The sequence below is a fragment of the Cyprinodon tularosa genome, unplaced genomic scaffold (genome assembly GCF_016077235.1).
Source record: "Cyprinodon tularosa strain WSP-4 unplaced genomic scaffold, ASM1607723v1 ctg564, whole genome shotgun sequence".
Taxonomy (NCBI): domain Eukaryota; kingdom Metazoa; phylum Chordata; class Actinopteri; order Cyprinodontiformes; family Cyprinodontidae; genus Cyprinodon; species Cyprinodon tularosa.
Window position 1 is genome coordinate 444,244 of NW_024039301.1, and position 27,496 is coordinate 471,739.

General features: G+C 37.9%; 1 protein-coding gene across 1 annotated transcript in view; it reads left to right on the forward strand.

Moving 5' to 3' along the window:
* Positions 1-1,553: 1,553 nt before the first annotated feature.
* The window catches only part of LOC119796982 (cholecystokinin receptor-like), a gene marked incomplete at its 3' end in the record, with an annotated part of 30,314 nt that continues 4,371 nt past the window's right edge, over positions 1,554-27,496 (forward strand). Inside the window, exon 1 of the mRNA XM_038305787.1 lies at positions 1,554-1,977. Coding sequence (XP_038161715.1) covers positions 1,842-1,977 — 136 coding nt within the window. The remainder of the gene's footprint in view (positions 1,978-27,496) is intronic.

The following is a 27,496-nucleotide window of genomic DNA, read 5'->3' on the forward strand; positions in this document are numbered from 1 at the left end:
AATTCTGACTTTTGTCTCAGAATTCTGAGATTTAAGTCAGAATTTGGTGATTTAAGTCAGAATTCTGACTTTTGTCTCAGAATTCTGAGATTTAAGTCAGAATTTGGTGATTTAAGTCAGAATTCTGAGTTTTAAAGTCAGAATTCTGAGATTTAAAGTCAGAATTCTGATTTTAAAAAGTCAGAATTCTGAGATTAAAGTCAAAAATTTGAGAAAAAATTCAGAATTCTGACTTTAATGTCAAAATTCTGAGATTTAAAGTCAGAATTCTGACTTTTGTCTCAGAATTCTGAGATTTAATTCAGAATTCTGAGATTTAAGTCAGAATTCTGATTTTAAAAAGTCAGAATTCTGAGATTAAAGTCAGAAATCTGAGAAAAAATTCAGAATTCGGACTTTATTGTCAAAATTCTGAGATTTAAAGTCAGAATTCTGACTTTTGTCTCAGAATTCTGAGATTTAAGTCAGAATTTGGTGATTTAAGTCAGAATTCTGAGTTTTAAAGTCAGAAGTCAGAATTCTGAGATTTAAAGTCAGAATTCTGATTTTAAAAAGTCAGAATTCTGAGATTAAAGTCAGAAATCTGAGAAAAAATTCAGAATTCTGACTTTAATGTCAAAATTCTGAGATTTAAAGTCAGAATTCTGACTTTTGTCTCAGAATTCTGAGATTTAATTCAGAATTCTGAGATTTAAGTCAGAATTCTGATTTTAAAAAGTCAGAATTCTGAGATTAAAGTCAGAAATCTGAGAAAAAATTCAGAATTCGGACTTTATTGTCAAAATTCTGAGATTTAAAGTCAGAATTCTGACTTTTGTCTCAGAATTCTGAGATTTAAGTCAGAATTTGGTGATTTAAGTCAGAATTCTGAGTTTTAAAGTCAGAAGTCAGAATTCTGAGATTTAAAGTCAGAATTCTGATTTTAAAAAGTCAGAATTCTGAGATTAAAGTCAGAAATCTGAGAAAAAATTCAGAATTCTGACTTTAATGTCAAAATTCTGACATTTAAAGTCAGAATTCTGACTTTTGTCTCAGAATTCTGAGATTTAAGTCAGAATTTGGTGATTTAAGTCAGAATTCTGACTTTTGTCTCAGAATTCTGAGATTTAAGTCAGAATTTGGTGATTTAAGTCAGAATTCTGAGTTTTAAAGTCAGAATTCTGAGATTTAAAGTCAGAATTCTGATTTTAAAAAGTCAGAATTCTGAGATTAAAGTCAGAAATCTGAGAAAAAATTCAGAATTCTGACTTTAATGTCAAAATTCTGAGATTTAAAGTCAGAATTCTGACTTTTGTCTCAGAATTCTGACTTTTTAAGTCAGAATTTGGATTTTTTTCCCATATTAAACTGAAATAAAATTTCTGTCAACTTTTTGTATTTTTTCAGTGTCCCTAATCCTCTTCCGTAGTAAATCATTTTGCAAAGCTGTAAATGTTGACTTGCAGCTTTGGTCTGAGCTGTGATGAGTTGAATGAAGCGAGAGAGGGAGAGAGAAAGAGAGAGAGAGTGCAAATAAGAGAGTGAGTGAAGAAAGCTGCACAGTTCCCCGTAGCAGCGCTGCCTCATTCCTCCACAGCCTGCCTGCAGTCCGCTCGCTCTAAGCGCCTTTAGCCGCTCTCCAATTAACATCTGCAGCCTTTTCAATCACTTTGGTCTGTTGGAGCCAGACGCGCACAGCTCCACTCCTCGCCAACTTTGCCTGCGCGTCCTAAAAATCTCTGCGTAATGTAATGAAGAAAAAAGGCAACGGTGACAAATATTTCCAAGCGAGGAGGGTTTGAAGCCGGTCCTCACAGGTGTGGTAAAACAAGGGGCGCTAATTGGCCTGCCGGACTGGGAGGATGGATGCGCTCGCGGGGAACGGGAGCGCGCGCAAAGTGCTGGGCGGCTGGGGGAATATCAGCGGGGAACTTATGGACGATAACACGAGCTGCTCCAACAGCTCTGTGGGGAACCGACCGGCCACCAGAGCGCGAGGTAAAACCACACCTTTTCTCTTATATACATATATATGTATATATATATATATATATATATATATATATATATATATATATATATATACATGCATAAAATAGGTTATTTCTAATATATATATATATTTGGTTAATATAACAAAGTATTAATAATAAAGTTATCTATCTATCTATCTATCTATCTATCTATCTATCTATCTATGCTTTCTTTTCTGTTGTATATATATATATATATATATACATGGACAAAATAGTTATATTTCTAATCCATACATATATAGTAAATATAGCAAAGTAATAATAATAAAGCTATCTATCTATCTATCTATCTATCTATCTATCTATCTATCTATCTATCTATCTATCTATCTATCTATCTATCTATCTATCTATCTATCTATCTATCTATCTATCTATACATATATGTATTGCCTGTCTAATTTTTTAGGGACGTTTGTCAGTTTCTTTATTTTTTTCTAAAAAATAAGGTTTTACCACATAAAATCTTTCTCTTAAAATTACCATTTATGAATTATTTCCTCTTTGCAAGAAAAAACCCATTGGTGGAATTAATGGAATATGTTAAATGGTTGGTGTAGAAGCACAAACTAAAATGAAAAATAAAAAAAAGCCTCTTGTCCAAAGCCTCCCGTGCACCGGTGTGTGCTTCATCCAGTGATGATTTGCAAGCCTGTTTTTTTTTTTTTTTGTGTTAATCAACTTCTCCAGCTCTGCTGTATACAATAAATCACAGAGCTGGGCAAATTTACTGCCGCTTTCTTCCCGCCCCTGCATCAACAACGACCAGATGAATACTGTGTGAAAAGAAGCTGTTTTAATTCACAATGTTTGTTTTGCATGTTTCTAATTCGGAAGTGCTAAAGAAATTAAACCCAGCAGTGGAGGAGATAAAGCCCCCTGAGTCCTCTATCATGGCACCAGTTGCACATCCAAGACTGACTTGCTAATGAGGTCTGAACAAGAGTGAAGCCTCATTTTAATATTTTCTCTTTTCTGTCTCTGCGCAGTATTGAAAAGAGATTTGAAATACTTCCCCCAATAAATAATTCAGCCATTTCTTCACCTATTGAGACCTACTCTTTAAAACCTGAGATGTAAGTGAGCTGTGAAGCTCTTTAGCAGCACATGAGCTCAGTTACTACAAAAAAAAGGAATCAAACACCTTGAACCTTTTAAGTTTTAGATTCATAGAAATGCTCCATTTTTGTTCCTAGTCCCCCAAACATGGGGTGAGACTGGGTCTTCATTTATTTAGCAGCATTATTTACCTTCATCATCCTTCTTCTTCAGGTCAGAAGGGAGCATTGGAGCCTGTTTTTGCATGTTTGTTTCTCTAAGGGGTCTGTATTTATGACAGGAAATTAAAATCCCTACCTTCACCACTTGTCTACATGATTTTGTAATTTTCTACCAGGACTGAGCTTCAAATGCAGCGGTAGTATATTTGATGTTTTATCATTTGAAAAATGAAAGAGAGACAGACAAAAACAGATTCTCTTGGTCTTGATATTAAAGACGTGCGGAGGTAGAAAGCCTTGCAGGGTAGGGAGATGAGACCAACAACAAGCTTAGATTGGCCAACAAAGGCAAATAACTGAGGGTGCCAACTGAGACCAGACTGAAACCAGACTGAGAACAACTGAGACCAGACCAGTGGCAGGGGAGAACAACAGAGCATACCAGTTCTATAAGAAGGGTGAGATTTAGTCCAACACCAACTGAAAAAAGGGTCAAGGCAAGGACTAGACTTCAAAGGGAGACAAGACCATACAACCCTAGAGCAAAGCATGCCAAGACCAAATTTTATAGGTGAGGCACAGCCAAGACCTGAGTATACCAAGACTGTAAGACTGTGAGAGTGATGAAAACTGGTCCAAGACCAATGGCAGAGGACACAAAGTTAAGACCAAGACTTCAAAGGCATGCAACACCAAGAATAGGGTGTACTCAGGGCCGTAACAACCATTGAGGACACAATGATCGTGTCTTCTGTATTTTATTAATTAATTCATTGCTCAAATTGTGCAACATATTCTCATTATCAGTTCGTATGAAATCGTACGAAAAGTTTTGCACAGTATTTCGCACGTTTTTGAAGTTTTTCTTGAAAAAGACAGATCAGTGCGCATGCGCAGGCAGACAGACGAAAAAAGCAGATCCGCGGACGGACATAAAACTGGGAAAAACAGTGCAGTAATTACTTCTTCATGTCTCTAACTACATTGTTTGCTGTTTTGTATCTTAGGGTTAGGGTCAGGGTTAGGGTTAATTGTATGTTAAATTCTATGTTATTGAATGGTGCGTAAGATGCGCATGCACAAGGATATCTTGTCTCGAGGCAAGACGAAAAAATACGACGAAATACGGCAAAAAAAACGTCAAAAACGTACAAAATTACGGTGCATAACTTTTCGTACGATTTCATACGAACTCATAATGAGAATACACTGAATTTTGACATTCACCAAAATAAATTCCAGTTAAACTGACTGTAGTCAGTCTATCGTGAAAGCATTCGCTAAGATGATTTACTAATGCCTACTTATGGCTTTATACAGGAATAAGTCGGACACGTTGTCTCTTCTTGGTCTCACACACCATTTTTTTGCACATGCTCAGTGTAACACAGTAGTGCACGTATGCAGTTTAACATGGCTTTGCAACACAAAACAGAAATATACTCAACAAGGACGACGATCTTGGTCTCTCACTAAACTGTGAGGTGTTTTATATTTCAAGAAAGAAAACTAGCGCAACTATCTAATAAAAGCAGCTGTTTAAACCTCCTAAGTCAACATGCACTCTCACTATGGTAACTAGATGTTCTGACTCTTGACCTCAGTATTTTTGGGCCCTGCGTACAGCGCTGGGTATACTAACATAAAATAAAGACAAAAGCATATAAAAATTTTGAAGGGCCATTAACAACAGGGCAGGAGAACAAGAGCAGTGTTAGAAGATTTTCAAGAAATTGTTGCAATTACAATATTTAGTTGTTGCTGCAACTATTTTAAGAAAGTCTGGCTAAGGCAGCTCATTCGAAAGCTAACATGGGGCTCCGGACTAACTGGATCTACTTGTGTGTTTAACTTTTTCAGTAGGTGCATTGGTGCATTTAAGTAAACCAAAAATTTTACCTAAGTAGACTCTTATTTTTTTAGCATTAGCTGTAGGCAGAGCTAGTGGGAGAGCCAGGTTCACCTGAAAGATTAAACTCCTCTAGTTTTCTTCCTTTTTTGTGCTGCACAGACAGAAAACTTGAACTTTTCCATATTTTCCATCTGAAAGGCAATCATTTGTCTTTCAATGATTGCTAAATGTGTAATTTGAAGTTTAACAGATTTTCTAAAAGTATAGGCTTGGTAGAATTGGACACTTATCAAATCCCATCCCCATCCTTTAAACAATTATGGTCAGTCGGTTTCCTTCATAATGATTCTACAATCCACTTAAATACATAAAAACCCCAAACAAAACAACAAAAAAGTATTTGCAAAAAAAACAAAACAAAACAAAAACACCCAAACATACACCAATAATTAACATTTAAAAACAAGTACAAAATTATAACAAGGACAATAAATAAATGATGGTTAACCATTTATATCTTATACCAAAAGCACTATTTAAGCCCCGCACCTATCCCTGTATTGCTTAATAAACATTCCTTTATCTTTTTTAAACATCTTTTATCTTATTTTTTTGATTGCACAACCTGTTTCAGATCTACGTTTCACTATTTCACAAATCTAGTGATCTTTTAATTTTTTCCACTTTATATAACCCCTCGAAATATATTCTTAAATATTATCAGTATATATAATCTGCTTATTGTTGTCTAATTTATCATATTTGAAAGGTTTAATGAATGATAGATAATGACAATGAAATTAAATTGTTTAGAGAGCTGTCTAAACAAAAATTTTCTTTTGTTTTACACTTGTGTAAACAAAATGATAAATAAATCTGTCTAAGTCTTTAAGATTTAAAGTGCTTTGGCTGCCATAATGAAGTACATTTACCAATAAAAGTGACATGTCTCTACAAACTGCTTTTTTGTAAAGTTGCATCATTTGACGTCACGTGGGTGAGTCAAACAATCCTACTTTAGCTCTGTGTGAGAGTAGGTAGTTCCATGTCATTTTTGAGTAACGAGTTTGGTGAAAGTTTGACATTGCATTTATTGATCATAAACACGGTCAAATATTGTGTTTGTTGAACTCTGATGAATGATGCTGAACTAAATGAGACTTGTTCCCTCAGAGAGACGGATGCCACCACTGTTCCAGGCCAAATGCCAATTATAAAGGAGCAGACGACTCAGCAAACAGGAAATCACACTTGCTAGTGGATGTTGGAGAAACTTTAGATAATTGGAAGATTTATTTTCTCTGGCGACGAAGCGCGAACAAGAAGTATCAGTGCCCCACTGGCAGCTAGTGTTTCCTCACTGCTTACCACCTAAGGTTTTCTGTGCTTGATTTGTTTTCAAGTTCTAAAAGCAAATCACCATACAAAATCTCTTAGAATGATGTATTTGGTTCAGAAAAAACAGCAGGAGGCTGCTGTACTGAACTATCGCGGTAAAATCGCCTCCACTAACTGCTCTCAGACCACAACTCTTTTCTTCTTTAGCCATTATTTCTTCCACGGGTCTCTCTTTGCTCTCTTGGGCATCCAACAGGCTCAGAGTTATAGAGTTGTAGTCCATCCAATGGCGTAAATATCAGGAAGCAGAGACAGCAATTGCTTACGGGCCCACAACCTCTTAGGGGCCCCATCACTGACACCTGGTGGACCCCCTACGTAATTGTTGACTACGACATCTATTTGTAAATGTAATGGTGTGAAAAATTCCGCTTAAACTTACCTGATATTGAAGTTGCTGTCCGCATCGGACCATATTTATACCGCAACACATGCTAGATTTCAACATGATGGTGAGCCGTTTAAAGACGACACCAATAGCAAACCAGACAGTGGTACTTTTAATTACCATATTAATAATTGTGTATAGTTCATTAGACGGTTGGTAAAAAATACACTCATATAATACGTTTCACCATAACCGTTATGTCCAATGTGTTAGCGATGATGGATACCAAACAGAGGTACTTAAGCGGATTCCAGAAAAGAAAAAGCAAAGAAGAGCTGCTGGAAGAAGGAATAAATTTCCCATAATAAACACGTTCTTTCAAAGAACCGAAGAGGGAGAGGTGGACGTTGCTGCTACAGTGAATAAAGATTGCGACCAGGAGATGAATGGAGAGAGTATGGGTGAGGAGGGGGCTGTGAAGGTCAAGGTAGCCCGATGGCTTGTTGTGCTAACATCAGACATCCCAAGTGTCACGGAAGTTCCGGGAGTCTCCCTAATATAGATAGTTGTTCACAGATGCCCGCAAGTTGGATAAACTGTTCCGGATCTTAGACTATGCGAAGTGGTGTTTTTTTTTAATGCTAGTAAGAGCCTGCAGGCAGTACAATAATTAATGCATCATGTGCGGATTGGTTCCATAAGCATCTCCCTGAAAGGACTGAAAGGAACTTGAGATGTCGGTAACGTGGTATATTTTTGGTATATATAATTTTAATACCTTAACAGTAATGATATGTGTATAGCAAAATACTTTGTTTTGACAATATTGCAGACATTGCTGTTTTCTGATTTTTTTAAACATGAGGGCTGTCATGTTGTCTGTGCTGCTCAATAGTGAGCAATGAATGAAGCATCAAGTAATGAACCTTTAGGCAAAGCATTGGGTTGGAAGCCTTCATTGCCCCTGAGGCTTCATTTGGCCATCAATAGGTACGGTTAGTCAAAAACAGAAGCAACAAAGGCTAAAAGTTACCACTTCAGCTTAACACTCTGGGATTGAAGTGCTGGCAGCCAACTCCTTAAGTAGTCAGAAGCTGATGAGGAACAGGTGCAGGCAATCAGCAGAGCAACCCAACCAACCATGCTCCCAGTTGACCTCTGGAGGATGGTGTTGAAAACTGCAGATTGGTATCCATTGTTCATTGCTGTAAAGCTATGCAAACTCGAGTCAAACTCTGTTCTTTAAATAATCTTGACTGTAGGAAAAGTATAGCATAAGGCTGATATCTAGTGATGGGTTAATGGGGCATCTTGAAACATTTCAACACATTGCTAAACTCTATTGGTACTGCATAGATACTGTCTTACTGACCCCTGCTGGACCTTTAAAGATACTACAGGTAGCTGATTTTACAGACGAAACTGAATTGATTTGATGACCTAGTACAATTATATAATTTAAGTTATTGTATGTTATATTGTATTATTTCATATCTAAGTTTAAATTGAAAATATATTTGATGTTTTTAGACGCGGCCAATAAATGATGTAAACATATATCATAACGTGAAATTTTAAATGGAAAATGTGAATGAGAATGCTTGTGGATTAGGATTTTAAATCATATTGTTAAAACAGTAAGTGCAGTAAAAACAGTAAATAAACTAAGAGTCAATTTGAAATTACCCTTAATTCAGATAAGTTGAGTGATAACTGAGAGGAAAAGGATGACACAGCGATAAAGTTAAAATAAAAACACAAGGGCTGAAACGTTCTTATTACTTTTAGGTTTCTCCAAAATTGTTGATAATTTAAGCGATAAACCACAAAAGACATTTTTTTTTTTTAGCAGATGCATCATGTTGACAGATACGTTTTTAAACAGTTTAGTGTATCAGTCAGTTAGACATAAGTCCTGTATCGGTCACATGACTTTCTTGAAACGACACGCATGCACCGACGCATCAGTGTTGCTGGACCCATCACTACTGATATCCAACCTTGTGACTCTCTGCTGTAGAGTTATTAAAGGCTGCCCCAAACCACATATACTAAGTTAAGTGTGGTAAATTGATGTACAATAGAGAATACAAAGTGATTTCTGATCGTTAAAATGTTTTTCTTTGTAAATAATCGAAATGCTTCTTGACTGTTTTGACAGTAAATGCTTATATGATTAACCATTGTAAGCCTAACAAAAAAAATTTTGTTTACTTTCTAAAATTGCATGCCAACAATTTTCTTCTACATCCATATTCTTATTATATTTTCCAAATGTAATTTTAGTTTTACCAAAATTTAAAGCCAGATTATTTAAGTCAAACCAGAGTTTTAGCTTTTTCTTATATGCTTGGTGATGATTTAACCCTTTAAAGCCCGATCCAAGAATGAAACAAAACAGAAAATAACTTTTTTTTGGTTTGAAGTCCTTATTTGGCCTTTTTACAAAATATGTAAAAAGAAAAAACAGAAATACATTTTTGATATTAATAATTTATTACTATGCGATAAGTCAAGATTATTTTTTGTGTAGTCTTCTGCCCTCTGTTATCAGGTATATCTGATTGTGTACAATAGGATTTTGAGCAAAGTTTTTACCATTAAATTATGCAAAAGGTGTCAGACACAAAACATTTCAGAAAACGTATGTATCAAATATGATACATTTGGCATTACAGGGTTAATCTAGCAGTTTCTGTGATATTGTTCCCAAATACAAAATTTCTATCATCTACAAGTAGGGGTGAAGAAAAAAATCGATTTGAGCTCAAATCGCGTTTCTAACATTAAAGATTCAGAATCTATTCTCATTTTCTTTAAAAACAATTTTTTTTTTGTGGGTGTGGATGTGCCTCATCAGGCACCATAGTGTTTGATGAAATCAATGAGCAGTGTGAGCTATGCACGGGCATGCAAGCATTAGTCTAGCATTCTAGGTTGTGTGAGCTACTGTGTTTGTTGCCGCGAAAGTATTGAGGACGGAGAAAAAGAAATTCAACCGCCTCCGCGGTCTTTAAAAGCAACCATTTGGAAACACTTTAGATTTTACCTTCAACCCGGCCCGGCTAAGAAAGGGCTTGATATGACTCATGCGATTTGCAGAGATTGCAACGGTAAAGTTAAGTATTTCGGGAGTACTTCAAATCCCCATTCTCATCTCGAAAGACATCACCCAAAGTTGTTGGTAGAATTGGATAATTCAGTAAAGACAGTGCCAACACGACGTGCCAACCAGCGACCATTTTGGAAAAACTGCCATATAACTGTGTACGGGCAAAGATGATAACAAAATCCATCGCTTGTTTTATCGCAAAACAAAAAAAAAAGCAGTGTATAAATCCAAGACATGTTGTCACGGATTTACCTTTCGGTGTTTACATTATTGCAATAGGTAAATTAAACATTTGCAATTTTAAAGTCTTTATAAATGTACTCTTCTTTAATGCCAGCAGACTGGAATAGATCCTGAGAATCGAATCGTTTTTGATTTAAAAGAATCGGGAAAAAAATCGAATTGTGACCCCAAGAATCGATTGTAAATCGAATCGTGATAATCCCAAAGATTCACAGCCCTATCTACAAGTATCATTTTTAATATCTTTGAAACCATACTTATATATTATCAATATCATAAAAAATCGGGATCCCAATACCGATCCCTGGAGGACACCACAAGAAATGTCCAGAGAAGGCAAAACGCATCATTCTCAGTGTGAGGGATTTCTGTCGATTTATTGAAATGATGCTAACAGCTAGGTTTTTTTAGATAGAAAACTTTGAACCAATTTGGCTGTATGATCTGGTTTAACTGTCTCTGTAAAGTGCATTAAGATGAAGTGTGGGAAATTGCCGCCATTTAATTAAACTGAAATGAATCAACCAATTTCATGTTTTTCTGCCTGTTACTCAGCATTTGTAATAGTTATCATGCTTGACATATTTCTTTGTGATTTGCTCTTTTTTATTTTCATTCCTAACTGATGTGATGCTTATTGCGATTGGAGCTTTTAAGCTTATAGAGATGCTGTAAAGCTCAGCTGACATATTTCTCATCACATTAATGACTGAAGTCTCATAAGAGCAGATCGGGTCAGGCAGGTTCCTTTGTATTTGGAACATCTGTATCCACACCTTGGCGGTTCTTGGACTCTGTCTGCTCAACAGATGATTCAAAGTGGCACTTTGCTGAGCACACTGTCCTTCTGAGAGCCTGTGACTTACCATGATGGGGATTTCATAAGCATTAAATTAACACAGCTTGTCAATGAAAGGCTCAGCATTGGGGAACAATCAAAAAACAGGGAAACTTCTTACAGAAGATGAGCTGTTAGCTACACTGATAGTATACAGTTATTTCTTTACCTTCAGTTTATAAGTCTCTTGACATCTTCCTGTACTAAAGATACAGATTAACTGTTTAGAGAGGCTGAAACTAACTGCTAATCCAAGAGGGTCAAAACCAAAACAGACCTCCACTTTATCCAAAAACAGAAAACAGTTGAAGTTCTGGAAGACGACCGAGAGCTTATTCCAGACAAAGCAAGAGTTCAGGAAGGTTGGAAGCCTTAAATGAAGACCCCTTGGAGACCTGAGCAGAGACTTGCAAGGCCACCAATTTTGGTGGAGGGAAAGTGTAGGATGCCAACTAAACAGAAACTTTGGAGGCTGAAGATGTCAACGAAGGCATGGAGGCAGAAGTCGGCCGACCATAGAGCTGGAAACGATACAAGGGCAGACGAGGACCAGCAGACCAACAAAAAGGCCAGTAGGTCAGCTGAACAGAGTTCTCAGGGGCAAGCAAAGAAAAAATCTTGCAGCTTGGCATTGATGGTGTGATAGCTTCCAGCCAACCTTTCAAGAGAAAGGGAAGAAGTCATGGGAAAATTAAGCTCTGGAGGCTATGGCTCAGGCCAGCAATCTGGAAGTTTGTCGGACTCTGACTGTGACCTGGGGATCTGAGGCGACGGGAACTTGGAACCAAGTTGGTGGAGCCCCGAAAACTTGGAGCATGGTGAAATATTTTAACCATGGTGGAGACAAGGACACTTGCATATAGTAGAACTAGGCCACAGTGACTTTGAGTTTTGGCGGAATGCAGAGTATTTGGAGCTTATGTGAAGCTTTGAGTGCTCGAAGCCTCAGGTAGGGCTTTTCCACCGATGTCGTCACGCCCTCAAAACCCCGCCCGCTTTGCATCCAAAAATTCAAAACACATCTCTGCAATGTGATTGGCCCGCCAGTTCTAGGGCCTGGGGGCATTGATCGAGGCTAGACCACTCGCAGGCAAAAATGATTTTGGCGGTTAGGGCTAGTTTACTAGGCTCTTTCTGAGTATATCTTTAAATAAAATCAATGTTTCTACAACTGCTTCATGGTTCAGAAAATGCATGGGGTGTCCACAGATTATTAACGAAGGATTTTTTTTTTCTCGTACACACAAGAATGTTTTTTTTCCAGAAATATTATACAGAGAAGAAATTTCCAACCAAAGCTTCTTACAAACATATCAGAGTTCATCGATCGATATCGATCGATACCTCCTATTGATCCCTGATAATATACAGTAGTAGCCATTCAATTTCCTTGATGGGTCCTTGGCTGGTCCCCTACAATTCATTTTTAAACATCAATCTTTGTACTAATATATTATTACTGTCATGATTTGTGAACATTAAGATCTAAATAGAAGCTCCATCTCCTGATCAGACCCTGTAATTCAGTGGGCCATTTTAAATGGTTGCTACTGTAAACTGAGATCTCCTGCTGATCCTTAATAGCTTTGGTCCAAATATCCTGCTAACCCCTCAGAATAAGATCAGCAGCTGCCCATCTGACTATATAACCAGCGTTCAGACCGGTCCCTAGTGCCAGATTATTACGAGCCATCTGTGAGTTTAATCCAGCTTTCCTGTTACCTGTCTTCCTGCCTGATTCTGTTGGCCTCCAGAATCTCAGTGATTGATGCAGAGGCTGTGGTGTACTTCCTAACAACAGTAGCAGAAGTAGAAGCTATCACACACTACTGATCGCAAGGGACGCTAACTTAAGCTGCAGTGTCCACCTGATGCATGGTGAAGGACCACCTCACACCTAATAACAAGAACAGAGCGTGCAGAATCCCCCTACATCCCTGCGATGGAAAAGGGGCCGAATCTTCCTTCGGACACCTAGCGACAAGAGTAGAAGCTGCAGTGTCCTGCAGATGCCAAGCAGTGACAGCAGATACTGCAGCATCATCCTGAAGCTACCATGACAAAATCTTAAGCTGACGTGTCCTCCTGAGCCCAGTGTGACAAGAAGTTTTGACATCTGGAAGATTAGCAGAGACAGAACCACCAGTAGACTTGTTAAATAAGTTGATGAAAGCAATGATCAATGGTCATAACAGTATTTAATTGTTTAAAAGGTCCATTGACATCTGGCCCAGGAAAAACTTGCACCTTTTAATCAGATGTCCACGCTCTCTGTCACCTGGAAACACTTAGGGAGAGAATAATCAGAGTCCTGCAGCCAATGAAGCAGCAATGAAAGAATCTGTTTGTTTTAGAGTCTTTCCTCTTTTGGCAATTAGTTTTAAGTGCGAACCAGACGTTTGGGTTACTTGCTGTCGGTAACGTTACATTTAGTGCTGTAGCAACTTTTGACACCACAGCTATGAAATGCAGGCTTCAGTTGCCGCTGGCATGTTGGATTCTAGGGGAGCAAGAGGAGAACAATACGGGTAGAGACAATCCGGCTCAGCAGGGAATGGCTTGTTGACTGAGCGGCAGATCTAAGAGGCAGAGGCAAGAGCTGACATGTCTGAATGAGCTGCAGAGACAGGAGCTGGGGTGTGCTGTTTATGCCGTGTGGAGAAAATAGCAGCAAGTAAGGTCGGAGGGTTGCGTGAAACTGCAGCAAACTTTTGCCTATAATAACGAGAACCAGGGTGGCTCCAGAGGAGGTGCGCTCTATTTCCTTCAGCAGGACAGGAGAGGGTAGGATTTTTGTGTCACCTCTGTACAGTTCTTCTGGATTCTGTCAGGACCAACCGAATCTGTTCATCAGTTTGGACCATTATCAGTTATGAGGACCAAAACAAAAACTAATGCTCCAGGGCCAAATGGTGAGTATCACGATTTTAATGAAATCCTAAGGCAGGTGAAAAAGTAAACAGGCAATACACATAAAAACAAAAAAAGGACTTGATGAACACTAGAAGCTGAGTGAGATAACAGGTGCAACAGGTGCAACGGACATAAGGAATCACAGGTGCATCCAAACTAATAGATAATGAATGGTAATAGCTTAAGGAGAAATAATTAAGCAGGAATAATGAGGAAAAATATAAGAACACCGATCCAAAGTTATAGAAACAATGACTAGAAAAAGTAAAGACAAAACCAACTAAAACGCTTCAGAAATAAGCCAGAGAAATAAACTTGCAGGACCAGACCGTAACTGTCATTTTCTAAAAATAAAGGTGTGTAGAGAGCAAGAAATATTGAAGCTGTTTGAGTGAACACTATCTCAATGACCTTTGTATTGTAGTACCATTCTATTAGGTAGTGGCTATTACAAAAAAAAAATAATTGACTTTTTATAGTAATGTGGATTTAATACAGCACAAGTCAAGTTTCTCCATTATCATTTTGTCCTTTAGTTTCTAGGTCATTAACTAATCTCATATCATTTATATTTCATATACAGTGTTTTAAGAAATAATAAAGGACCAAATTTAAACCAATTTATTTCCTCTATGAAAAAGTTGTTTTGCACCTTTTTTCTATTTATTTTGGTTTTATCAGTACTTAGATCTTTTTTTAAATATTGAATATGCCTCTTGATAAACAAACATGCTGCAAAACCGTGCAGACAGTTATTAAGTGGAGTTGCAGAAACGTTCTACCTTACATTGAAGCAGTAAATACACCGGACATGTAACAGTGCGTAGGCGTAACAACGCGGCATGCGGGCGCTACACATGTCACAGCTTTCTGTTTAAAACAGTTGTTATTCACACCGGACGCGTAATATGCTCGTTTAGTGCTGCTATTATGCGCATTGATTTAGGATGAGTTTCTAATTTCAGACCCCTATACATTCCAGTTTGGGCTAGGAAGAAACAAAAACGCAACATCCGGTTCCACAGTTAACTTTAGGCTAAGGTTAATCTTCTTCTTGGTGCCCTGGTGGAGGAATAAGCCGACATCAAAGGTTCTGTTAAAAAAGGTTATAAAGCGTACTGTAGATCTACTTGCCTTTTAACCAATTCAAAAAGCTGCAAAGAAATTAGGTGCAACAACACATTGGTACTGTGGTAAACAAGGTCCTCTGACCAGCTTCAATTATTTGGACAGTCCATTGACCATTTAAAGTGGTTTCATTTTGTATCATCCATCCATCCATCGAAAGGACGTCCCTCCGTTCCTCCATCCATCCATCCATCCATCCATCCATCCATCCATCCTTCCATCCATCCATCCATCCATCCATCCATCCATCCGTCCGTCCGTCCGTCCGTCCGTCTGTCCCTCCGTCCATCCATCCATCCCCATCGATACATCCTTCCATCATCCATCCGTCCGTCTGTCCCTCCCTCCGTCCATACATCAACCCATCCGTCCATCCACTCACCCACCCATCCATCCATCTGTCCGTCCATCCACCCACCCACCCGTCCGTCCACTCACCCACCCATCCATCCATCCATCCACCCGTCCGTCCATCCATCCATCCGTCCATCCATCCACCCACCCACCCGTCCGTCCGTCCTTCCATCCATCCATCTTTCCGTCCATTCACCCACCCATCCATCGATCCATCCATCCATCCATCCCTCCGTGCGTCCATTCATCCACCCACCCATCCATCCATCTCTCCTTGCATCCATCCATCTTTCCGTCCATCCACCCACCAATCCGTCCATCCATCCATCCATCCATCCATCCATCCACCCACCCACCCAGCCACCCATCCCTCCGTGCGTCCATTCATCCATCCACCCATCCGTCCGTCCGTCCCTCCTTGCATCCATCCATCCATCCATGCATCTTTCTGTCCATCCACCCACCAATCCATCCGTCCATCAATCCATCCATCCAACCATCCATCCATCTTTCCGTTCATCCACCCACCAATCCATCCATCCATCCATCCATCCATCCATCCATCCATCCATCCATCCATCCATCCATCCATCCATCCATCCATCCATCCATCCATCCATCCTGCCAGTGTGTAAGTCGGGTTCTTAAGTCCAGCATTTCCAAAACTGTTTTGTTGTTTTCACTTTGGCAGCAAAAATAATTACTGTTAATTAAAAATAATACTTTGTTTTAAAATGGCTATATTTATATTACAGCACATTTAAACTGCAGCTGAACTACGTGATGAACGGCTCTTATCTCCACTTTACCAAGCAACAGATTTTTACTCTGTGCATTAAAAGGGCCCCCAGTGTTTAAAGGAAAGTCTAATTAGGGAACTGGACAGCACTTTGATTTCAACAGAATTACACGGGCTTCAGTCTAGGCTTGGTTTGCATATTAATTTAGGGGATCCAGATAACAAACATCTTGGCTGAGGGTGTAATTCAATACAGAATTCCCTGAAGATGTGGCTCCTCTAATAGCTGTGAGATGCTAGTTTCAATTATACTGCAATGTGAACTGAGAGAAAAGGAAATGAGATCCCTTAAATAAGAGGCCACTGCATTTAATTTAGATGTTTTTTTTTTCCTTTGCTAGTTCCATAGTTTTTAACAACCTTTCTCTGATACTACTACTCTGGATAAATAAGCAAACAAATAAAATCTTTGGCTATAGTGACACTCAAAACACAAACAACTGGTGTATAAACAATCAAACAGGAAAAAAAGCTAATCTTTCATATGGATGCATTTTAATATCTGGTTCCGAACAGAAATGTACATTTAACAGCTAAAATGAACCCAAATACAGAAACTCAAAATAATGTTTTGTATAAATTTCACAAAATTAGTTCAATTCTAGCAAAATTACTTAGAACAAATTTAAAAAGTTGCATCATTAGCATGATAGCTAATTTGAGATTAGCGTTAGCACTGCAAGTAAGCTAACTGAAACTTGATACAAACTTCAATGTTATATAATTTAATGTTGAATAATAATAGATAAAAATTAGAATAGTATTCTTTAGTCATAAAAAACTTAAAAACATTTATGCTTAAAATGTTATATGCTACAGAGCACATGAATCAGAGAATATAAAGTGTAAAACACTTTCATTAATTAAATTTGGCATTTAAAAAACAAGAAAATCATTTTTACGCTTTAATATGTTTCTATTTTACTTTTAAATCTGTAAAACTTTTACAACCAAGTAATATAGAAGCTTAATTATGATATATCTGTTTATTTGCTAGTTGTTATTATGGATTTGATTGAAATTTAGATTTAAACTGTAATAATAAAAAGCTAAATGTTAGGTGGGATTCTTTGTATTGAGTCACCAATTTTTTCCAAGTTCTGGTCCACATTTTGGCCCGTTGACTCTTATAATATATAACAGCTTAGTTAGCTATAAGTTACTATCACTTTTTACCTTTTTGTAAATAAGATTTATATGATAATATATCTTTACATTAAACGTTTATAAAAGAAAAATAAATTAGAAGATGAATATGGTCTGAAATGTCCAAACTGGTGGTTAATTAATGAACGGTAGGTCAGTCCAAATCCTAAATTTCATAAAAACAACATCATGATTAAATACAAATCACAATGATAATTGTCAGCTGCAGCTGGAAGCTTTCTATTGCTTGAAATAAAAAAAAATAAAAATAAAAAAAAACACAAAATGTAACTGCAACAAAAAGCTTGTACTGTGACTAAAAGTTTTAGAAAAATGCATATGAAGTAATCAGAAACGTATTTTACAAACCCACAGTTATGGAAGTCTGCTTAGGGATCTTAGTTGTTGCTTAATTGAAAACGTCTTGCGAGCCTGACTGACAGCTATTGACTGCCATATTGCTTAACGCCATTGTTTTTACAGTGACTGCAGCGCTGTGTGGATATAATTAACCCAATTTGTCACCCTGAGGAGAGACTGCAGTGCAGCTACTCTGCCTAATGTTTTTGTCTGAATGGTAATGGGATCACATTTACTACTTGTGTGTCAAAATGCCATGAAGTTGTGTTGCTGTTTTCGACCTTTTTTAACTTGTTTGAATGATTTCATGTCAAAATGTCCCTTTTAGATGTGGTGAAATGCGTTGAAAAGCTGGAGAAAAAGGAAAACTACTGGCATTTAAAGCTCATTTAAATGTGGGCTTCATGGCTGATTAAATATGCACTGAGCCTGTTCATGTACAGTAGATTCCCTGCAGCAGAATCTCCATGTAATGTAGAATCAATATTAATCTCTCGTGGTGAGGCTTGTTCAGTTAAACTGAGGTGCTGACTTACAGCAACCCTCTCATTACGTGATACAATACAGACGGCCTTAAGTGCACTAAGCAGCATGCTAATTGCTGTTAAAGGAGTATTTTGTTTGTAATGCAGTTCATTGTGTAGGAGAACAGGAGTTAAATCAGGAATCATATCCGTCTAGAAAATCACAGAGCCAACAAACGTGGGAATAGTGGGGAAAAAAAGGCCAAATTATTTTTGTAGCCAGTCGCTTTTCTATAAAGGAAACAGGAGCTGGAGAAAGAAAATAAACCTGTCCACATCCCAGTCTCCTTATTGAATCACTTGTGAGAACAATACGTGATGTAAAGTCTTACTTTTGCACTTTAAAAAACTGTTATTTACACCTTTTGAAACGCAGATAATGTACCGGAATAACGCAAATGAAACGTGCACTAAGATTTATAAAAGACGGATTGCTGATCATTGCAAAATGCTGCAAAATCCCTACATTTATTATTTACATTCGGTCAAAAAACACAAATGCCACTGAATAAAGTGTAAATCAAATGCAACCAACTACTTTTAGATGTCACTGTAATATAGAGTCCACCTGTGAGGGATTTATTCTCATTATAAATGCAGATGCTTTGTGAAGACCTCAGGACATTATTGACAAAAGCAAAATAAGAGCAGAGCAGATAGGTTCGGGGAGGAAGTTGTTGGGAAGTTTAAAGCAGAGTTAAGTTATAAAATATCACCTCAGTCTTTGAACCCAGCTTCACAGAGTGCTAATCAATCTGCCATCTGAAAACGGAAAGCGTATAGAAGAACTAACTGGCTCCACTTAAACTGGCTGGGCAACAATCTCATAACCCTGAAGCAATAGCTCCATTATTTAACACGGTGTTGGCAGCAATACATTGTAGGGAGGTTCTTTCTTCAGCAGAAAGCTGAACAACCTTGGATGAAAACATTTTAGAGGCAGCCAAAGACTTGATATCCTGCATTTTCCAGCCAGATAATAACCTTAAAGTTACAGCCAGTGCAGCAGGTTCTAAGTCCAGATTGAGCTTTCTGTAGAAACCACAATAAGCAGTTGAAAATGATATATTGTGAAGTATTTATAGCTGTTAGCTCCAGCTAAATGCATTTTCAAATAAATATTTATTTTTACCAAAAATAAAATGGAAACATTGGACAGAAAATAATGGTTTTAATCCTACAAGGTCATTTATTTTACTCCTGCGATAAGCAACAGGTGAGGAAATGAAACCAGGAAGCTAAGAGAAAGTCGTTATTGTGAGATAGGATTGTTTCTGAGACCAGCATTAAAGAGAATTAACAGAGATCTAGTTAAGTTGACCACATTCAGAGGTTCTATAATCTGCTGCAGAGCTCACTCCTGTAAGCTGCAGGAATGATAATATACCTCAGGCCACACAGAAGGGCTCCACACTCTTTAGTCTCGCCTCCAGCTAATGAAAATCAATACCACATTTGGGCTGGGGTCTACTGTGCATCCACAAGCTGCAGCAATTATAAGACATTTTATTTTTTCTGAAGGCTGCTGGCCAGCTGCGCTGAGATTGCATGTGTGGTGTTGGTGTTAAAGTGTGGGCCAGGTACTTGGATGCAAAACCTAGAGGTGACGAGGGATTACAGTGTGTGGCTATGCATTCTGATGCAAGGTGTGGTCCATTTGGGCTTGCATCAGCTAGCACACTGTGAGGTGTAAGATAATTTATATTTTTTTTATGATGCAACAAAACTACATTAAAAGAAACTCTGTATTAAGAAGTTATATTTCATTCATATTTCATATCCCGAAATACCAAAGAACCCCAAAGGTGGTTATTTATGCTAATAAAGTAATATAGTTTCATTTCTCAAAGAACCCTGCTGAGCTTTTCCTGTGAGAAAATAAACTAGTATCTTCTTTAGCATCTTCTTTATATATATCCTTGACCATCAGCGTTGATTTCATAGGTGCATTTCCTGCTGCATTAAATATTTACCAAGGAAAATAATATTATGCTGCTGCAGAGGCTTCCCTCTGATTCATGTTCTGCCTGTTCAAGAAGCAGCCAAATGATTGCGTGCTAATTTTGTCTTTGGTTCATTAAAGACTTTATCTTTTTTGTTGAAAAGGGAAAAAACAGCCATCCTAACTGATCCGACCCAGTGTGAAAAAGTTCACTTGTATGTTAATGTTAACTAGCTCGTCAAAATCATTTAAATAGAACCAGTCCGACTACATGAGATCTCAACAGGAGAGAAAAAAAGATGTAATTAAAAGATGAAGAAAAAAGTCACTGACTTCTATCAGCGTGGATTTTTTCCCCCCAAATCACAGTACCTTTAATATAGAGACATTTATAGTATACAGTCAACATATTCGGAGGTCCCAATGGAAGAAGAAACTGCATCTGTAGAACTGTGAGGGTCTGTGTTTAAGATGCTGCAAAAAAATTTTTTATATAAAGAGATTATTAAAAATTTTTTGTTTTTTTTTCTAGCTGAGAAGTTCACTAGATAACTAAAAAATTTGATAAAAAACACTTTAAATGATCTCACTTTCATGTTGGAAATTCAAGCTTTTATCTCAAATCTATCAAAAAAACTTCAAAATCATAGACAGGTTTCAGGTATTACCCCCGGCTCATACCGACTCCGGTCTTACCGTTGCGGTGCGGTGGGTGCGGCGCCGCAGTGATTCCAAGTCATTAAAAAGACGTAAACCTCTCTCACCGGCTGCTGAGCTGTCCGGCTGCGGTTACCGAGACACTCCGGGTGCTGCAGAAAATTCAACAAGAAAGCTATCCTTGCGGCGTGCCGGAGCCCTCCGCAACAAGCTCTCGCAAATATCCTTATTTGGGCCGTGTTATCGCGTGAAGTTACGTGAACTCAAGTGAACTTCTGTTAAATCTCCGGACCTGTTGCCGGAGCCGTAGAGCTGCACCGCACCGTAGTCAAAAGGGCGGTGTGAGAGGGGGTGTGCGGGAGTTGCGGTCTCCGTCGGCTCGGAAACCGCACCGGAGCCAGTGTGAGCAAGGGGTTACAGGCTAACAATGGAACCAAACGACCCATTCATCAGTTACCATTTGCATGTTTCCAAGTGATACAAGGCTTTGTCTATATAAGACTCAAACTCACTGCGGATCCAGACTTTTGAAATGAGAAAGCTTCCTGCAGAGGTGGCGAAACGTCTTCAAATCTCGGGACCAAGTCCAGTGGATATTTTTTGAACTTTTACGGAATATCAAAAAAACTGCTCTTCCTCACCCACCGTGGGCGTTCTCCCTTTTTTCCTCCAAGCTTGGGTTCTCTACCAGAGGACTGAGAGCTTGAGGGTTCTTTCTAGTATCTTTGTTTTTCCTAGAACTGCACTTTTCTGGACCGAGATCTCTGATGTATTTCCAGGGATCTGCTATAACCACTCCTCCAGTTTGGGGGTCACTGCTCCAAGTTCCCCAATGACCACGGGTACCACTGATGTCTTGACCTTCCAGGTTTTCTCCGGCTCTTCTTTGAATCCCTAGTATTTCTTTAGATTCTCATCTTCCTTTTCCTGATGTTGCAGTCACTTGGTATTGCTATGTCAACCTCTGCTTTTTGTCCACCACCACAATGTCCGGTTGGTTTGCCATTACCATTCGGTCCGTCTGTAACTGGAAGTCCCACAGGATCTTGGCTTGATCGTTCTCTACCATCTTTGGAGGTGTTTCCCACTTTGACCTTGGGGTTTCCAGCCCATACTCTGTACAGATGTTCCTGTATACTATTCCAGTCATGGTTATGGCGCTCCATGTAAGCTTTCCCTGCCAGCATCTTACACCCTGCAGTTATGTGTGGATTGTCTCAGGGGCCTCTTTGCACAGTCTGCACTTGGGGTCTTGTCTGATGTGGTAGATCAGGGCTTCAATTAGTCTGGTGCTCAGGGCCTGCTCCTGTGCAGCCATGATGAGTGCCTCTGTGCTGTCCTTCAGTCCGCCTTTGTCTAGCTATTGGTAGGATTTCCTGATATCCAAAACTTTGCTTATGTTTTAGTGGTACATCCCATGTAGGGGCTTATCCTGCCATGATGGAACTTCCAGCACCTCATCGTCTTATATATATATATATATATATATATATATATATATATATATATATATATATATATATATATATATATATATATATATATATATATATATATATATATATCAGGGCTGAAACTATTAATCAGATTAATGGTAATTAATCGATTGTTGAAATAATTGTCAACTAATTTAGAATTTAGTCATCGACTTATTGTTAAATGGAGTATAAAGACTTTAAAACAGGCCTGTAGCTGACAGAGCAACCTACTTAGAGCACTAATTATATCAAATTATTAAAAAAATACATAAACATTTTATTTTAAAAAAATTGTCTATCAACATGCTTTATCCAGAACTCCTGAAGTGGAAATGTTTCAGTTTCACCTGGTTTCACTTTGTAAAAAATCTTCTTTAAGGAACATTTGGCGATCCGGTTATTAAACGATTAATTGAAAAAATAATCAACAGATTAATTGATGTGCAAAATAATCATTAGTTGTATCCCATACAATATTTTTATTTATATATATGTACTTGCCAATCCGTACCGGCCAATCATTTTGGTAATCGCAAACACAGTAATGATCAATTCTACCTAAAATATTTTAAAAACATAAAATGTTTGGAATTTCTAAAACCCGTCCTTGTATTCCTCCTATCTGTTCCTACCATTCTACATCCTAAAACTAAGAACAGCTCTTTGTTCATTATAATAATTCCCGCCTCCTGCATGTCCCCAATAAATCTACAGGCGGAGCTCTGTTAGCTCATTTGAAATTGCACAGCCCATCAGAACTGGCAGAACTAGTGGTCATTAGGAACTGTTTGAAACATTTTGTCATCTAACAGGAATTTTCTAGATGAAACACCACCTCACAGCAAGGTTATGATTAAAAGAATAGGTCAGGGATGCAGCTGTGCTCTGAGATTTTTATTGCCCATTATTTGTGATCCCTGATGATTTATAAACGTATCGTGCTGAGATCCAAACTCACTTCCAAGGATGTAAAAGTACTTCTCTTTCTCCACTACCCAAGCCTCACCAGATGACAGAGCACCAAAACAGTGATATGCGCTTGTGTTGTCTTGCTACTCTGCTAATAATGTAATGCAACATAATGACCCTCTTAATAATGTTCGGGAAGCATAATTATGGATCAGATTGAAGCAATTGTGACTAAATGAATGGTAGAAATGGCATTCCTGTCATGGGTCAAGCCAAAAAGGCTCCATCTCAACCATTTGTTTTGTAAAAAAGCAGAGGTGATGCTTTTATGTGCACTGTATTTATGTTTCTGGGTTTTAACACACCTGCCAAACTAGGATAGTTAGAGTGGCTCAGGTTATCTTGAACTATCTCTATCGTTATGCTGCTATAGGCTTAGACTACTGGAGGACATAGCGACCCTTTCTCATCATTCTGCTTCATTTCAACTATATTCTCCCAATCTGCAGAATCATTGGCTGTGTGTTTCCTGGACGGGGCCACCTTTTAATGTTGCCTTTTGTATCTCTGCTTCTGTCTTCTTGAATCCCAATCCCAGTCGGCTCACACTGAGCCTGGTTCTGCTGGAGGTTTCTTCTTGTTAAGAGGGAGTTTTTTCTCTCCACTGTCGCTACAAGTATGCTTGGTGTAAGGGATTGTTTTCGAGTCAATGAAACGATGCAATTGACTGGTTTTCCTTAGATAGAAAACTTTGAATTAATCTGACTGGATGATGTGTTGTGAATTGGCGCTACAGAAATAAACTGAATTGAATTAAAAATAAGAAGGTATTCAGTGAACGTCGTTCATGCACAACACTGGCTTGCGCTCAGTGTTCAGGAAATCTTGGAGTAGCCTTTCTAGACATCACAAAAACCTCAGTTCATGCTTCCTTTCCTCTATAAAGTGGTTTCCTATCCTATGAAAGTACAAAATAAATCAAAGTACAAACAAAAAATTTTCTGAGCAGGTATATAAATATATGAAAATAAAGACAGTTTCTAGCAGTAACTGTGTTTTTTAGGAGCAAATTCTTGAGCTAGAATTTAGTTTTAAAGTGAAAATTCTGTGAAATATCTTATTTAAAATTTCATATTAAGGTGCAAAAGCACGACCTATGATGATGATAAGGATCTTAGAATCATTGGCTTATTTTACACATTCAATTTTCTTTTTTCTTGTCTATTTAATTCTATGGTCGGCACAAAATGTTTAATCAAAATAAGTTTTCTTTTAAAAGCTTTGTGTTATCTTTTATTTAGGTAATGCATTTTAAAATATTTTACATTAAATAAATATTCATTGTGAAGTTTTAATTGTTCTAAACAATATACAGTATATTTCTGAAAACTTTTAACCACTTGACCTTCTTTTCCTTTACTTTTATAGTACGTACCATCATTTCTGACAAAAGTTAGACTTAATTTAATGGTTTAATTTAAGAGAGTGAAACATGTTAAGCCCTTAGACAAATAATTGCTTAAATCTCTTTAATCTGCTATATTTATCACTCCAAACAAAATAAAATACTTGATATTTACACAAAAGTTAATGAAAAGGTTGTTTTTTTGTTTGTTTTATTAAATATATGCACACACTAATCCTTAAACTATTAAGCTAACTATTAAGCCAGCTGGTGGGGGAGCTAATGGTAGGACACTACTCCTTTAGATTGACCAAATCTTACAGTTTAAATTAAATAATTTGCTCAATTGACTTAAGTAGGTTTTCTGTGTATTTAAGCAGGATTCCACCACAGTTTTCTAATAAATAAAAATTAAATATGAATGACTTCAACCCTTAAACCCAATTAAACCCTCTTTTTTTTTTTGGTGGGAGCTAATGGATTTCAAACTGTTTATCTAGGTATCCATTGGCCATTAGAAATAAGTTTAATTCAGAAAAGCTCAAGCATTGCACATTTTAAAACCTTACTTTAGCTTAGTTTACATTTAGCCCTTTGGCAAGAAAAATCTAAATGTCATGTGTTGACTTTTGCCTCTCAGATTTAGCCGTCTAAAAATCAGTGGAATTCTAGCCATGCTTCTTACAGGGAAAACAATAAGATTGAATGAAAACAGAAATAATCTGCTGCTCAGGATTACTAAAGTTATATAGTTTAATATCTGATGTGGCACGAAGAGCAACGTTAAATCCTTCTTTTGTTCTTTAGCTGGGATTCATGAGCAGGGCTTTGCGTTCAATTTGCTGTGTGGCACGCTATCTGCAGGCCCTGCTGAAGACCTTTGACATGTCTTCAAGTCGTGGACCTAGTCAGCGAAGCACATGGCTGACCACGACCTTGTCCTGTCAAATGCTCTCTTTCTCAAACAAGCTCCCTGTCACAGGCTGGTGTGAGTGAAGGGAGCATCCCCAAAACCCTCTGGCAGGGCAACCCTGCTCTGATACTTGTCTGCTTAGAATGAAGAAAACATCTCGAAAAACACGCTTTTCCCCCAAGAACTGGATCAGTCTGCATTTTAGAGTTTAAATGATAGCGGTGTTTTCCTTTGAAGTCACAGTTTAACTGGTTATATTCATTCAGACAAAAAAATATTTTAACAAATGTAAAGTTAGAATATATCAGTAAATTTTAACAATATCCATATCAATTTTAAAGACTTTGTAATGTCAACCTGGGACTAAAGATTACTTATAAAATAGGGCAAATTAAACAATTTAGTGTACAGTGTGCTGCTTGCATTTTAATTTGCAAACTATACATTATCACCAACATACTATTACCATACTATTTTTCACCTGCATTATTTTAAGGATTATTTAGATCATGTGAAGCCAGCGTGTAGCGAGGTTTAACCTCTCAAAACCCACCCGATCGCTGGCGGTTGTTTTTTATGGAAGCAAATTGTTACAATATTTCAAATGAAAAAGCATTTCTGAAAATGCTTTTTCATTTAAAATATGGTAACGATTTGCAAGTGGCTGCGTTGTTTGGCTCATAAATTAAATTAGTAATCAATCATCCTGCTTGCATTTTCTTCTTTAACACAGCTTATCTTTTTACTTAATTAAAATAAAAAAGAAAAAGACATTTGAGATTTATTTTTCAAAATGTAGCCCAGCAAATACATTCCAAAATTCAATTTGAAAATGAAAAAGCATTTCCAGAAATTTAAGAATGTGGCTGCATTACTTGACTCATAAATAAAATTAGTAATCAATCATTCTATTTGCATTTTTTTCTTTAAGACTGCACATTTTATGCCATAATCAAAGAGAAAACAAAATTTCGAAATGAAAAAAGCATTCTGAGCGGCGGGTGCTGCAGAGTGATGTCAGCATCCGCTCTTCCTCAGGTCCTTGCTGACTGGGCTACCCATCTTGTTCGGTAGGGGGCGCTGTGCAAATCTGCATTGCATTACAATGCAGACGTCACGCATCAGCAAGGACCTGAGGAAGAGCGGATGCTGACATCACTCTGCTGCGCCCGCCGCTCAGGATGCTTTTTTCATTTCGAGTTATGGACAGTACTTTGCAGGCAGACCACGAAAACGAAAAAGCAATGTCCGCTGTGTTTTCTCTTTGTTTATGGCATAAAATGAACAGTCTTAAAGAAGAGAATGCAAATGCAAATAGGATGATTGATTACTAATTTGATTTATGAGTCAAGCAATGCAGCCACATTCTTAAAATGAAAAATCATATCTGGAAATGCTTTTTCATTTTCAAATTGAATTTTGGTATGTATTTGCTGGGCTACATTTTGAAAAATAAATCTCATATGACTTTTTCTTTTTCATTTTAATTAAGTAAAAGGATGAGCAGTGTTAAAGAAGAAAATGGAAAAAGCAAACAGGGGGATTGTCCGTATTTTCACGACTATAAGGCGCACTTAAACGTCTTTTTTTTCCCTCAAAATGTGCGGTGCGCCCTATGGTGCGGTGCGCCCTATGTGTGTTGTAACTGCGACTTTTGAGACCACCTCATTGAGGAGATGATGAAAGAGTGGCTGAATGTAAGGAGACCAGGTGGGTTTTTTTCCCACTCATCACCATTAATCTCTGACTCCATGCGTGCCCATCTCACAGCTGATGTGAAAAACATGGGGAAACAAATTAACCCTGTGCTCGCTGTTCAACCGCTCGACATCGGTGTGAACTGGACCCAGCAGGTGCAGCAGAAGCAGCGAGTTTACATGCAAAGTCAATGGTTGACGCGCGTATAGGCGCAGCAAAAGGTCCCGCAGCGCGTTTTGGTGCAGCACGTCGGGAGCGTTTAAG